General features: G+C 32.7%; 1 protein-coding gene and 1 long non-coding RNA gene across 2 annotated transcripts; both read left to right on the top strand.

Annotated features, from left to right (window-relative positions):
- Positions 1-1864: 1864 nt before the first annotated feature.
- Positions 1865-3917, top strand: LOC111798223 (cyclin-D4-2-like). Its single transcript, XM_023681245.1, has 6 exons — positions 1865-2534; positions 2716-2802; positions 2891-2989; positions 3069-3261; positions 3345-3463; positions 3552-3917. Exons 1-6 carry the CDS (start codon positions 2229-2231, stop codon positions 3789-3791), a joined length of 1044 nt encoding a protein of 347 aa, XP_023537013.1. The 5' UTR covers positions 1865-2228; the 3' UTR covers positions 3792-3917.
- An 8764-nt stretch (positions 3918-12681) lies between these two features.
- Positions 12682-13846, top strand: LOC111798590. The gene is made up of 3 exons (XR_002815725.1): positions 12682-12834; positions 13413-13726; positions 13804-13846. It is a non-coding gene; the product is annotated as an uncharacterized LOC111798590 (long non-coding RNA).
- Positions 13847-13962: the final 116 nt, after the last annotated feature.

Below are 13962 nucleotides of genomic sequence, written 5' to 3' on the forward strand. Positions count from 1 at the left end.
AGGCCCCACTTCCTCTCTGAATGGACGTGTCGCTTTATTTAGTTATTTCCTAAAGAGACTGCTTTTCAATATTTATCGCACCGTATTATTATTATTTTTTATTTAATGTAATTCCTAAAATATAAAACAACGGATTTCCAAAATATTTTTGCCTAAATAAATAAATAAATAAATACGNACGCTGTCTTGCATCTAAAAAAACAAAATTAAAAGGACAAATTACCATTTTAACCCTCAATTTCAATTTTTTTTAGTTAAATTACAAATTAGTCCTTATATTTTTTTTTCGTGATAAAAAGCATACACGAAAATTAAACTTTACCTAATAAATTCTCGATTTATTTTACACGTTTCTTAACTGAGATATTTTTTAATTTAACCTCTAATATTTAAACNAAATAAATACGCTGTCTTGCATCTAAAAAAAACAAAATAAAAAGGACAAATTACCATTTTAACCCTCAATTTCAATTTTTTTTTAGTTAAATTACAAATCAGTCCTTATATTTTTTTTTTTCGTGATAAAAAGCATACACGAAAATTAAACTTTACCTAATAAATTCTCGATTTATTTTACACGTTCCTTAACTGAGATATTTTTTAATTTAACCTCTAATATTTAAACAGTTAATAATTATACTGTTATCTTGATGGTACGGTTCACAATAGTCACATAAACACATCTAATGAAAATAAATAAATTCGCTGTCTTGCATCTCCTCTCGACCACTCTATTCCCAAATAATCAACAAAAAGAAATTTAAAAAACCCAAAATTAAAAAGTTAAATTACCATTTTAACCCTCAATTTTAACTTTTTTTTTTCTTTCATAAAATTACAAATTNATTGCATCTCCTCAAATAATCAACAAAAGAAATTTAAAAAACCCAAAACTAAAAAGTTAAATTACCATTTTAGCCCTCAATTTCAATTTTTTTTTTTTCGTTAAATTACAAATTAGTCCTTATATTTTGACGGTTAATAATTGTACTATTATCTTGATGGTACTGTTCACAATAGTCACATAAACACATCTAATGAAAACATTCACATTTAAACGAATCTTTAAATCGTAAAAGTTAATTTAAAATTTTTAAACTGAAACGACAAGGGGTAAAATGGTAATTTTAGTAGGATATAATTAGATTTAATAAGAATTATAAAAATAAATAAATAAAAAGAAAAGTTGCGAGTTGGGTTGGTTGNTTAACCCTCAATTTTAACTTTTTTTTTTCTTTCATAAAATTACAAATTAGTCCTTATATTTTAAGTTAATAATTGTACTATTATCTTAATGGTACGGTTCACAATAGTCACATAAATACATCTAATGAAAACATTCACGTTTAAACGAATCTTTAAATTGTAAAAGTTAATTTAAAATTTTTTAATCTCGACCGAAACGACGAGGGCTAAAATGGTAATTTTAGTGGGATATAATTAGATTTAATAAGAATTATAAAAATAAATAAATAAATAAAAAGAAAAGTTGCGAGTTGGGTTGGTTGGGTTATTGGGAATGTCAGAGAAGGGACCAATGGCTTCTCCTAACCTGCTGCCCTTCTTCTCTCTAAATCCAGCCTGTAATTTTACAATTGAGAAAATTAAAATAAAATAAAATAAATAAAACGGTATTTATATATATATATATATTGGAACTAAATTGGTGTGTATTTCTATCACTTCCGTTCATACCTTCTGATTCCTTATATGTCCCTTCTTCTNTAAAAATAAAATAAAATAAAATAAACGGTATTTATATATATATATATATATATATATANTTAAAATAAAATAAAATAAATAAAACGGTATTTATATATATATATATATTGGAACTAAATTGGTGTGTATTTCTATCACTTCCGTTCATACCTTCTGATTCCTTATATGTCCCTTCTTCTCCTTCTCCTTCCCTCTCCACTTTAACCTAAAAAGCCTCGCCTTTTTCTCTCCTTCTTAATCTCCGGCGGTGTTTTCCGGGGCCATCTTGCAGGAACGGGGGCGGAGGGACGGCAAGAAATCGCCGGCTTAAAAAAAGTTGAAAAGAATTTAAAGAAGACGACCAAGAACAAGCCCATCTGCCTCTGCCCCTCTGCAACGCAATAGCTTTTTTGTTCTTATTTCCCAATCAATTTCTCCGTCTAAAAAGATCAACAACGATTTTTTCCACAGTTTCTTTGTAATCGGCTGTTTCTGGCCTCTGTTCCGCTCTGTTTTTTGCTTCAATGGCGCCTAGTTTTGACCTTGCAGTTACCAATCTTCTATGCGCTGAAGAAAATTGTATTTTCGATGATAACGATGATGACGAGTTTCTGGTCGCTCCTTGTGTTCTTACGAGTAATGGGTTTCAGAGTTTGCGTCACGGCGGCGGTCACGGCGGCGATGGGTTTCCGTTTACAAGCGATGAATGTTTGATTGAAATGGTGGAGAAGGAAACCCACCACTTGCCTGTTGATGGGTATCTCATGAAATTGCAAAACGGCGAGTTGGATGTTGGGGCTAGAAAAGATGCTGTCGATTGGATTGAACAGGTGGGTGTTCTTGTTTCTTGTGAATCGATCGTTTTGTTATTCCCTGTTGGTGTTTTGATCCCTGATGACTGATGTTTTGATTGTTCTTTCTGATTGTTTAAGGTTGTTTGATGTGTTCATGTTTGATTGATCTATGTTTAATAGCCAATGTCGTTGATTATGTTGCTTGGATGATGAACAGGTGAGTGCTCGTTTCAATTTTGGTCCTCTCTGCACATACTTAGCCGTAAACTACATGGATCGATTCCTCTCCGCTTACACTCTACCAGTATGAACAATTGCCCTCCGTTTTTCGGTAACTCGGTTCGATCGATTCGATACGACACGATGTCTTATTGTTCTTGTGCCATTTGCAGAAAGGTAAAGTTTGGACAATGCAGCTACTGGCAGTGGCATGTCTGTCTCTTGCAGCCAAATTGGAGGAGACTGAAGTCCCAATCTCGTTGGATTTACAGGTTAACGATCATCACGATACTCGATCGATCGAAAACGATTTCGACCGTTTTCCTAATAATTGAGTTCATTCAATCACAGGTGGGTGGATCTAAATTTGTGTTTGAAGCAAGAACCATTGAGAGAATGGAGCTTTTAGTGTTGACAACATTAGGGTGGAGAATGCAAGCCGTTACGCCGTTCTCGTTTATCGATCATTACCTCAGCAAGATCCATCACGACGACAAGACATCGATCACCCGTTCGATTCGTTTACTATTGAACATAATTCAAGGTCATTTCTTGTTCCCTAAACATAAACAATACGTTCGCGTCGAGATATCGAAATGGTTTTGATTGATCGGGAAATGAACGCAGGGATCGAGTTCTTGGAATTCAAACCATCCGAGATTGCAGCAGCAGTGGCAATATCAGTAGCTGGAGAAGGTGAAGAAGAGACAGCAATTCCTCTTCTAATTCAGCCGAAACTCCACATGGTAATATCGAATGTGTTGTTTATGGATCATATTGTTCATCGATCATAATCTGATAGATACATGAATTTGAACGTCTCTTTTTGTGTAGGAAAGAGTAGTGAAGTGCATTAAGTTAGTGAAGGAGATGTCGGGGAAGACGGAGGAGGAGTCGAGGTCGATGTCGGAGGGGCCGCAGAGCCCGAGCGGGGTATTGAACGTGAGGTGCTTAAGCTATAACAGCAATGAAAGTACAGCAGTTGGGTCATGTGCAAATTCTTCTTCACAACATAACGGTTCAAATGGTTCAAAGAGGAGGAGATTGAACAGAGCCTGTGAAGTGGAGCTTTAGTTTAGAACAAATAAATAAAAGGGTGATGGGAAGTGTGATCTTCCAGTCCTAAAGTAAATTTTTTGTGAGGATTTTGAAAAACAGGATAATTATAATATAAAAAGAATATATAAATATATATATGAATTTTGGAATTGTTTAATATATCTTCTGTTGAGGTATTTATTTATTTTATTTATTTTATTTATTTTATTAAACTCACTATGGGCAGAGCCTGGAGCCCTTTGTTTGACCATTTGTCTACTTTGACCACTTGTATAGTAAAAGCCCATTCCATTAATAATAATAAAGAAGAGGGTAGAGGGAGACAATTTCTTAAACAATTTTTTTTTTTTTAATTTTTATTATTGCTTACCAATTACAAAATTTTACCTCTAATAAATTTACCCGTTTTAACTATTTGACTTTTAATTTGGTCGAAAATTTCACCTATAATAAATTTACGGGTTTTAATTATTGAAGTGATAATTTGATCGAGAGGACGTATGTATAAGAAAGGAAATGTGGTTCAGAGTTGGTAATTTATTGGCATTTTATGGTCATTGTGAACGGTTAAAGTTTGTAAGAAATTAAATGACTAAAATACCCTTATATTGCCCGTTCTCAAATATCTCTCGTCTTTTCCTCTTCTCCTCACTTTCAACATGACCACTGCCGTGTCCATTGACACCCTATCACAAGTGATCATTTTGATGATTCCTTTTGGTGGTTGTTTGCCCATTGCCACCCCATCACAAGTGATCACTTTGATGGTTGCTTTTGGTGGTTGTTTGCCCATTCGCACCCTATCACGAGTGATCACTTCGACGATTCCTTCTGGTGGCTGTTCGCCCATTGCCACCCCATCACGAGTGATCACTTCATCGCCCATTGCCACCCTATTGCGAGTGATCACTTTGATGATTCCTTTTAGTGGTTGTTCGCTCATTGCCACCCTATCACGAGTGATCACTTCAATGATTCCTTCCGGTGGTTGTTCGCCCATTGCCACCCTATCACGAGTGATCACTTCAATGATTCCTTCTAATGGTTGTTCACTCAGTGCCACCCTAGTGGTCACTTCGATGATTCTTTTTGGTAGCTGTCTGCAGCCAATCATAATATTTAAAATATAAATTTAACTAATATTCATCAATTATATTAATTTGGTATTAGTGTTAAAAAAAATTGATTTTAAATGATTTTTATAAAAAAAAAAATACTTGAATTAAAAGATAACCCAAATGTCACATCGTGGGGCGATCATGGCTGGACTTTTATTTGGACGGTTGGATTCCAAATTGGGCCGGTTGTTTGACAGGCTTCATCATGGGCCTGCTTCTTAATGGGCTGGGCTTTTTCTGGCGTCATTCTACTCTTGAATTTGGCTCATTATGGGCTGTGGGCCAAACCGAGTTATGATAGCCCAACCCATTAGGGTTTTCTTTAGGGTTTTATTGGGTGCAGGGAACAGTTGGCGCTCGCGTGCAAGCTCTGTCCTTCTCTCTCTCACCGCCACATTAAAATATGGTTTGACCAAACAAAAACAAAGCCATTGTTTATTTGGGTGCATAGAAGTTGGCGCCCAGGCAAGCGTGGTGCAGTGCATGCGCTTCCGCCCACCACTCCGCCGGCTGTGCTGACTGCCACCACCGCATCCCAACGCCGATACTCTCCGCATAACCATACTCAAACCAAACCCCCCCCCCCTTTCTCTCTCTTCATTTTTATCTCTATTCCCAATTAAATTTCTAATTAAAATTTTTTAAAAAAAGCCTCTATTTTTTGCGGGATTTGTCGGAGGAAGCGTGACCACCGTTGATTTACTTTGTCATATGATCCGACGGCGTGAAAGATGTGAAGAGAGAAAGAGAGAGAAATGGCGTCTGATATAAAACGACATGTCGATCAAAAAGTCGCCAAGCCGCGTGGGTGACTTTTGAATTTCTTTAATTAAAATAATGGGCGGACTCTGTGGTGAAGATTTGGCGGTCGGAAACACCAATATTTTCTCCCCATTTAATAATCAATTCAAAATTACAGTTTTACCCTTTCCTGCACGCGCTCGTAATTTTTAGTTTCACCTGATGTTATTTATTTACTATCATTTAATTTTTACTGTTTCACCTGATAATTACGGCACTGTTACAGGTGCCTTTTTTTCTTTTAAACTCTTTATTATTAATTATTACTCTCTTTTTTTATTTTCTTCTTCCCTCTCAAGTGTTTTCTCTTTTTAGTAAACATCTAATTTTTTTTTAATTACCATATTCGGTTGTGTTAAAAAATTCTACCCCGAGAAGTTAATAATTTATTCACTAATTATTTTTTTAATACTTTATTATTCTAACTTTATTGATATTCGTATTTTAATTATCTATAAAATAAATAACCCCATTCAACATTATATTGAATTCATTTACCTATCCTCAAATATAGTAATAAATAAAATAATTAATTTTAAAATATTTTATTAAATGTAAAAAAAAATTATATATTTTATTTTGGTGTTTCAATCCGAATATCTCGGGTGGGCATGATTAAGACCGTGCTTCCATCTAAACTAAATGTCAAATGGCGTAATAATTGTGATTAAAAATCAATTAAAAAAGTAATCATTCTTCCCTCCTTTTTCTTCTTTTTTTTTTTTTCTTAAATGTTTATTTAACTATTTACACAAAAAAATATATATATATATTATTATCGGGTAATAAAAATTCCCGTCTTTCATATGTGAAAATCACTACAAGAGAGTAAGATTCAGATTACCTTGTTGATCGAATATCTCTAAAGTAAGAACATTGTTTGAGATTCGAATCACTCCACAAACAAGATCGATCATGTCTGGCTTGAATGATGGTTGTTGATCAAATATCTCAACGCGAGTACACTTGTTTGAGATTCGAATTACTCCATAAGCAAAATTGATCATGTCGAGCTTGAATGATTCTACATGCAACCTAAACTACGTAGAATTGCAAAGAAACTTGGCCATTTACTAAAAAAGCACAATTTTTTTTTTTTTACTACATTTTTCAAGTCTATTTACAATACAACATGCATGACTTTATGTAGCCTCGAAATGAAACTATTTAAGGCATTTCAATAGTTGTAACATTCATACTTAACGGTCATAATTAACCATTATGTAATTTTAACTAAAGTAAATAAAAAGTCTTAAAATATATTAATGAAATACAATAACTCTCCGTTACTCTAAATTGAAATCCACCCAAAACTTCATTCTCGTGGCATGAATTGAAATATCTTTTAATAATTTCAACAATATTTTCTTCACATCTTCATTGAAGTATATTGCATGATCGATGTTTCTTGATTCATATCAGTCTTATTCAACTATCATATCATTATGATCACTTTTATTCGATTGTGTTATGGACTAAACTATTTCCATAAACTAACACGTGTCATTTTAGAACATAATAAATAAAGTCAGCATAATAGATAACTTTTTTATTTTTAAGATTACTATTATTTTGAATGTAGTTCGGGTTTATTAATGTATTTGTGTTTTATTCGGTCTATAAATTTTAATTTATGTTGTTTAATTTGTTAAAGCTATGCTTAAATTAAGGATGTGGTTTCGTGTAAAATAAGGAAGTTGAGGTGATACCAAACCTAATGATGTTGTTTGTTGTTTCATGTTTGGTTTTGGAGCATAAATATCCATAAGAAAAAATTGCAAAATATTATATTATTTTTAAAATAAACCAATTAAAACCGAACCTTTATTCTTAACAATTATGTAATTGAGTGGAGTAGGTGAGAGCTAAAAAAAAGTAAATTTTAATTTAATTTAATTTAATTTAATCCCCTTATGGCACACCCTCCATCATGTCTTGCATATTACCGGGAAAATCATGAGCATGCCATTTGCACGTGTTTGGTGATGTCAATTTNGGTTTCGTGTAAAATAAGGAAGTTGAGGTGATACCAAACTTAATGATGTTGTTTGTTGTTTCATGTTTGGTTTTGGAGCATAAATATCCATAAGAAAAAATTGCAAAATATTATATTATTTTTAAAATAAACCAATTAAAACCGAACCTTTATTCTTAACAATTATGTAATTGAGTGGAGTAGGTGAGAGCTAAAAAAAAGTAAATTTTAATTTAATTTAATTTAATTTAATTTAATTTAATTTAATTTGATCCCCTTATGGCACACCCTCCATCATGTCTTGCATATTACCGGGAAAATCATGAGCATGCCATTTGCACGTGTTTGGTGATGTCAATTATTTTATTTATTTTATTTTTCTATCTCAAAATGAACCCGACCTATTGGTGCTATCTCGAGCCAAAAATATATATATATATACTATTGTATGATATTGTCGACTTTAAAAATAAATTATTTATTTTTAATTTCTAAAAAAATATCATATGAATGAAGATTAATAGCTATAATATTTAGAGTATATATTATTTATTTATAATTTGATTTATAGTATATTTTATTTTATTTTCGATATTTAATTAATTTATATTTTTCTCATTTATACGCATTAGTTGCTAGCTTGTATCTTATTTAAGCTTATGAATATCAATGAGAATACAGTACCTTCGATTCAAATTTTATTTCTATTTCTCGTTTCTTAACCGAAGAAGACAGTATTTTTTACTTTTAATATGTATAGTTTTTTGTTTGAGTTCACCGAATATGAATGATATTTTATAAAACAAAAAAACATCGAAGGTCACCTTGAAGTATTAGCCTTGTAAGGTGGTCCTTAATGATTCACACGGGATTCCACATGCCCCATGCTCTACTCGGGTCGGAGAGCAAGCTAGTGGTGCTTTCGGTTACTGAATTTTCGCCATCTAGGGTGCAGCAATTCACCACTTCGCCTAGCAGCACGACGCTTGTATTACTCTCCCACAACCTAGTTTTCACGATCTAGGCCGTAAAATTACATTTTTGTCCTTGAAAGAAAGGGTATGATGTATGTAAAATTAGGAAATGATTGGGAAATTTGATAATAATTGGCAATAAAATGGGAACTTTAGAATGGGACATTTTATAATTTAAGTTTGATATTTTAATTGGGTTAAATGCATAGTCATCAAACGTGGGGGCATGGATTCCCTCTCTTTGTTTCTTTTTCTTTTCCGTAAATTGGATTTTTTTTTTAAATTTAAATAATAAAAAGGACCCAAAATTTTGTTTTTTTATTTATTTAGTGCGGAAGGGTGGTGGTGGTGGTGTTGATTGAAGGTGTTATTAATTAAAAAATAAAATAAAAATAAAAAGAAATTAAAAGGGTTCGGAAGCGTGAACGTTGTTGTTGGAGAATCCACAACCAAATTGGCTCCACGGCTTTATTTCCCACGCGCCCCCACCTCACCCATGTTTGCATCACACGCGCTCTTCATTCTTTTGATTTGCAAATATTAATAAAATTAAATAATAGTAATATCCTCAGATTTTTAATATTTTGTTTCATAATTTTTTAAAATTACTTCCAATTTTAATACTCTATTTTAAAAAAATTTAAAAAGTATTTAAAAATAATTTTAAATTTTAAAAAAATAATTTTATAATTATATCTCAAATTCAAAACTATTAATAAAAAGTGAGACAATCTATAAAGTGTTAGATAGATATTTTTTTACCCTAACGACAGTAAAAACCTTTTTGAATTCTTTTTACATACGTTAATGGTGTTAATGTTACTTTTAAAATTTTAATGATATTTTTATTTTTTTTATAATATATTAACTAATTACGTCCGAAAACATTATCTTTTTTATATTTTCAATTAAATAAAGTATAAAGTCGTATTTTCAATTTTTTTTAAAATCATAATTTTTTAAAATGGGATTTAAATATATATATATATATTAAAATTAGTATGGGNATCATAATTTTTCAAAATGAGATTTAAATATATATATATATTAAAATTAATATGGGAGGTTTGTGAATAATTTATATACTCTATCCATACAATATAATATAAAGTCAAGCCAAATCTATACAATTNAATCATAATTTTTTAAAATGGGATTTAAATATATATATATATATTAAAATTAGTATGGGAGGTTTGTGAATAATTTATATACTCTATCCATACAATATAATATAAAGTCAAGCCAAATCTATACAATTGGGGCATTATATAATTAAAATTATAATATTGTAAACGTAACGCATATGAATCATTTTCCATTCCCATCTTATTTTAAAATTCTAAATGTTACTTTCACACCATGCCTTCTCATGCCTCCTTCTTTAAGCAACCAATTTATCCATTCAACCTTATAATGGATTTTTTTTTTTATTATTATTAATTTACTTTTTTAAATTAATTTAAATTTATCGTNTCTTTAAGCAACCAATTTATCCATTCAACCTTATAATGGATTTTTTTATTATTAATTTACTTTTTTAAATTAATTTAAATTTATCGTATTCAAACTGACGTGGAATACGTATCACCAACCACACTAAGGTTCATGTACTTACGCTCGCCTCAACTACTCATATATTATTTAAAATTTAATCATTTTTTAAATATTACAATAATAAAAGACCCATTCATTTATATGATGAGATCAAAAGGAAATTTTATTAATTGTGGAACGACCCTGTTGGGAGTGAGTTTATAAGTGAGAAATACTATCTCCGTTGGTACGAGACCTTTTGAAGAAGCCCAAAGCAAAGCCATGAGAGCTTATGCTCAAAATGGACAATATCATACTATTGCAGAGAGTCGTGATTCTTAACAGAGCTCATGTTGGATGATGAAAGTCCGGCTAATTTAGGGAATGATCATGAGTTTATAAACAAAGAATACTCTCTCCGGCTAATTTAGGGAATCATCATGGGTTTATAAACAAAAAATACTCTCTCCATTAGTACGAAGCCTTTTGTGGAAGCCCAAAGCAATGCTCAAAGTGGACAAAATATCATACCATTATGGAGAGCTGTGTTCGTCTAACATGGTATCAGAGCCATGCTCTAAACTTAGTCGTGCTAATAGATTGGTATGATGCCTTTTAGGGAAGCCCAAAGCAAAGCCACGAGACTTTACACTCAAAGTGGACAATATCATACCATTGTGGAGAGTCGTGTTCGTCTAACAAAAGGAAGATGCATCTTGTTGATATATGTAGTAACATTCAATTATTTTAAGTTTTTCTTAATCAACAGATCGTTCTCGTTTAGATATGATATCAGTTCGTTCAGTTTGGTACGACAGATTGGACCATATATGGCATAAACGTAGAAATATCTCGTCTTTTAACGTCTTTTTGCACGACACAAAATGATGAGAAAATAACCCAAGAGAAAGAGGTTAAAGGGCAGGCGAGCTGTCATTTTCCTTTTCTTTTTGAAGGGCATTTGAGTACAAAAAAATAGATGATTTGGTGCCCTCCAAAAGGGTAGTTTGGGCATTTGGCGAGTGTCCTTACTGTTCCCTTAGCCCCAAACAAAGGGCCGTGAACCTTATAAACAATTTAAAAATATTAGCTTTATAATTTAATAATATTTCCTCGTTACTTAAATTGATACACATTTAGGGCACACCAGAATCTCCCCTCCAAAATCTCTTATCCCTTTATGTTTTAATTAATGTCCCTCCACTATGCCCTGCCCTTCCCTTCCTCCATACTCCACTCTTTATATTTCCCTTTTCCCATAATTTAATTATCGCTTTCTATAAAGTTAATTCGTAACGATTTAAATTATTAATACGATAATCTCGTCTAATTTCAATTAATTAATCTATGTTTAGATGACTTTATATTCCCATCTCGTCACATTACCCACTCCTCGCTTCTTAACAGTGAAGACTATCCATACAGACCAACATGAGTTCTTTCAGCATGTTTTGTCATCAATACGATAATCCCGTTTAATTTTGATTAATTAATTTATGTTTAGATGACTTTATGTTTCTAACGTCCCCTGCCCAGGATTCATAATCCAAATTCGACACTTCAAAACATTCCCCTGCAACATGGTCACGTTTCTCTCTGGACATTGATTGCGGTAAAAGACCTTATTGCCCTTTTAATCAGGTAAGGAAGTTGTGGCTTTCAAATACCCTGCCGAGTATTCAGAACCCACATTCGACACTTCAAAACATTCTCCTGCAACGTGGTCACGTTTCTCCCACAACATTGATGGTGGTAAAAGACCTTATTGCCCTTTTAATTAGGTAAGGAAGTTGCGATCACCGGCAACAAAATGGGAAAAACACATGATTGGTATAGAGATTCACGGGTGGGGCCTAGAATCCAAGGGTTGAACGGTCAAGGTAGATATGATTATAGTGTTAATGCAAAACATGGGATTCCAGCCTTCCCTTTATTGGTGAGAAAATATATCTATTTTATTTTCAAATTATGCATAAATTTCAATTTTCATATATAATAAATAAACTAATTTAAAATATTTAATATTTTAAAATACATTAAAAAATTTATTAGACATTTTTAATGTGAGATCGCATGCAAAATATTTTTTTTTATAAGGATATGTAAAACTCTCCCGGGTAGACACGTTTTAAAAACCTTGAAAGAAAACTCAAAGAGAACAATATCTACTCGTTGTGGACTTGAATTGTTACAAATGGTATTAGAGTCAGACAACGGGCGATGTGCCAGCAAGTACGGAAGTACATATATTAGAGAAGGGCTAGGCCCGAAGAGGGGTGGATAGAGGGGTAAATTTGTAATTTAACATTTTTTCTTTAAAAAAGAAATGTAGCTAATTTTTAGAGGTTCCACATTGCACACTTATACACAGCGTGCGCGCGTGGCGCACGTACGAGCGGGGCCTCTTTTTTTATTTATTATTATTTTGATTTAATTGGAGGGAATTTATTTGTGAAAATGAATTCTATATATAATTACAGGATCCGTGCAATTCACAAGTTTAGACTTTGACCGTATTCATTGTTTCTTCTTCCTCTTTCTCCGTGACGCTCTTTCAGTACTCTGTACGATCTGTGAAATCTCTCAGCTCAGACACCGTCGTCCTTCTCTCTTTCGACGCTTCTTCAGGGGATTTCCTTTTCCTTCTCCTTTCTGTAAGTGATTTTCTCTCTATCTTTCTTTTTCTTTCTTGTTTTTTTCCTTCCTCGCCGGTTCTGTACTGTAATCTGCCTTCTTCAACTCTGTTGTTTTGAGCTTCCGCATTGGATTTCATCTCTGGTTGCCTACTTCTCGAACTGGAAACGTGATTTTCTTATCTTCTTGTTCTTGTTCTTGTTCTCTTTCATCTGCTACTGGTTAATGAATCTTCTCTACTGCTGTACTTGCTTCTACACTTTTTTCTCTTAATAACGCCTCTCTGGTTTTTGAAAGGTCAGGTTGACTTTAATTGCTATACGGTCACATGCGTCCTCTGTTTACACCTTTTCGTTTTTCTCTGTTGTTCTGTTTTGGTTTTGATTTGGTTGTGTGTGTGTGTGTGTGTGTGTGTGTGTGTGTGTAGATAATCGTCGGAGTTGCATTGGTTTCAATTATGGAGATGATGTGATATTCTGTTTCTCGTTTGGCTAATCTGGCGTATTTTTCTCTGTTTTTTGTGTTTAGATATGACATGAATCTCATTTTCATTCAGTAGGAGAAGTGTTAATAATGGTAATTGAACTGAAATTTGCAGGAGTTTTGAGTTTTCGTTGACGGAGTGAATTTTTGGAGATCTGTTTGTGGATAAGGGTGGAACAGCATGCGGTGGTGTTTGAGTCTATCAGTTGATGTTTTTCGCAAAGTCATTTCGTTGAATTTATACTGTAAAGTTATTCTGTAATTTTTCTCCGATCGAAGCGATCGATCTTCCTTTCTCCCTCTTCATATTCTTCAACAGTTATCATCCATGGGATCCAGTTTTTTCGTCGTCGTTCCATGTTATGTCCTCCAGATTAGTTGAAATTTTTTATCTGTTTCTCTTGACCTTCGTTTTCTTTGAGAAATTAGGTTNCATGTTATGTCCTCCAGATTAGTTGAAATTTTTGATCTGTTTCTCTTGACCTTCGTTTTCTTTGAGAAATTAGGTTTAGTTTTCCTACTTCCATTTTCAGTCTTCTTTTATTCAAGTGCGCGCGAAGAAGGTGCTTTACTGCTTTGTTTAGTTAGCTGAGAATCTCATTCGGTTTTAGTGGGCGTATCTTTTTTGTTTGCGAAATACGGAGACTGTTATTTATTCCTCTCTG

Source organism: Cucurbita pepo, chromosome LG07, assembly GCF_002806865.2.
Source record: "Cucurbita pepo subsp. pepo cultivar mu-cu-16 chromosome LG07, ASM280686v2, whole genome shotgun sequence".
NCBI lineage: Eukaryota > Viridiplantae > Streptophyta > Magnoliopsida > Cucurbitales > Cucurbitaceae > Cucurbita > Cucurbita pepo.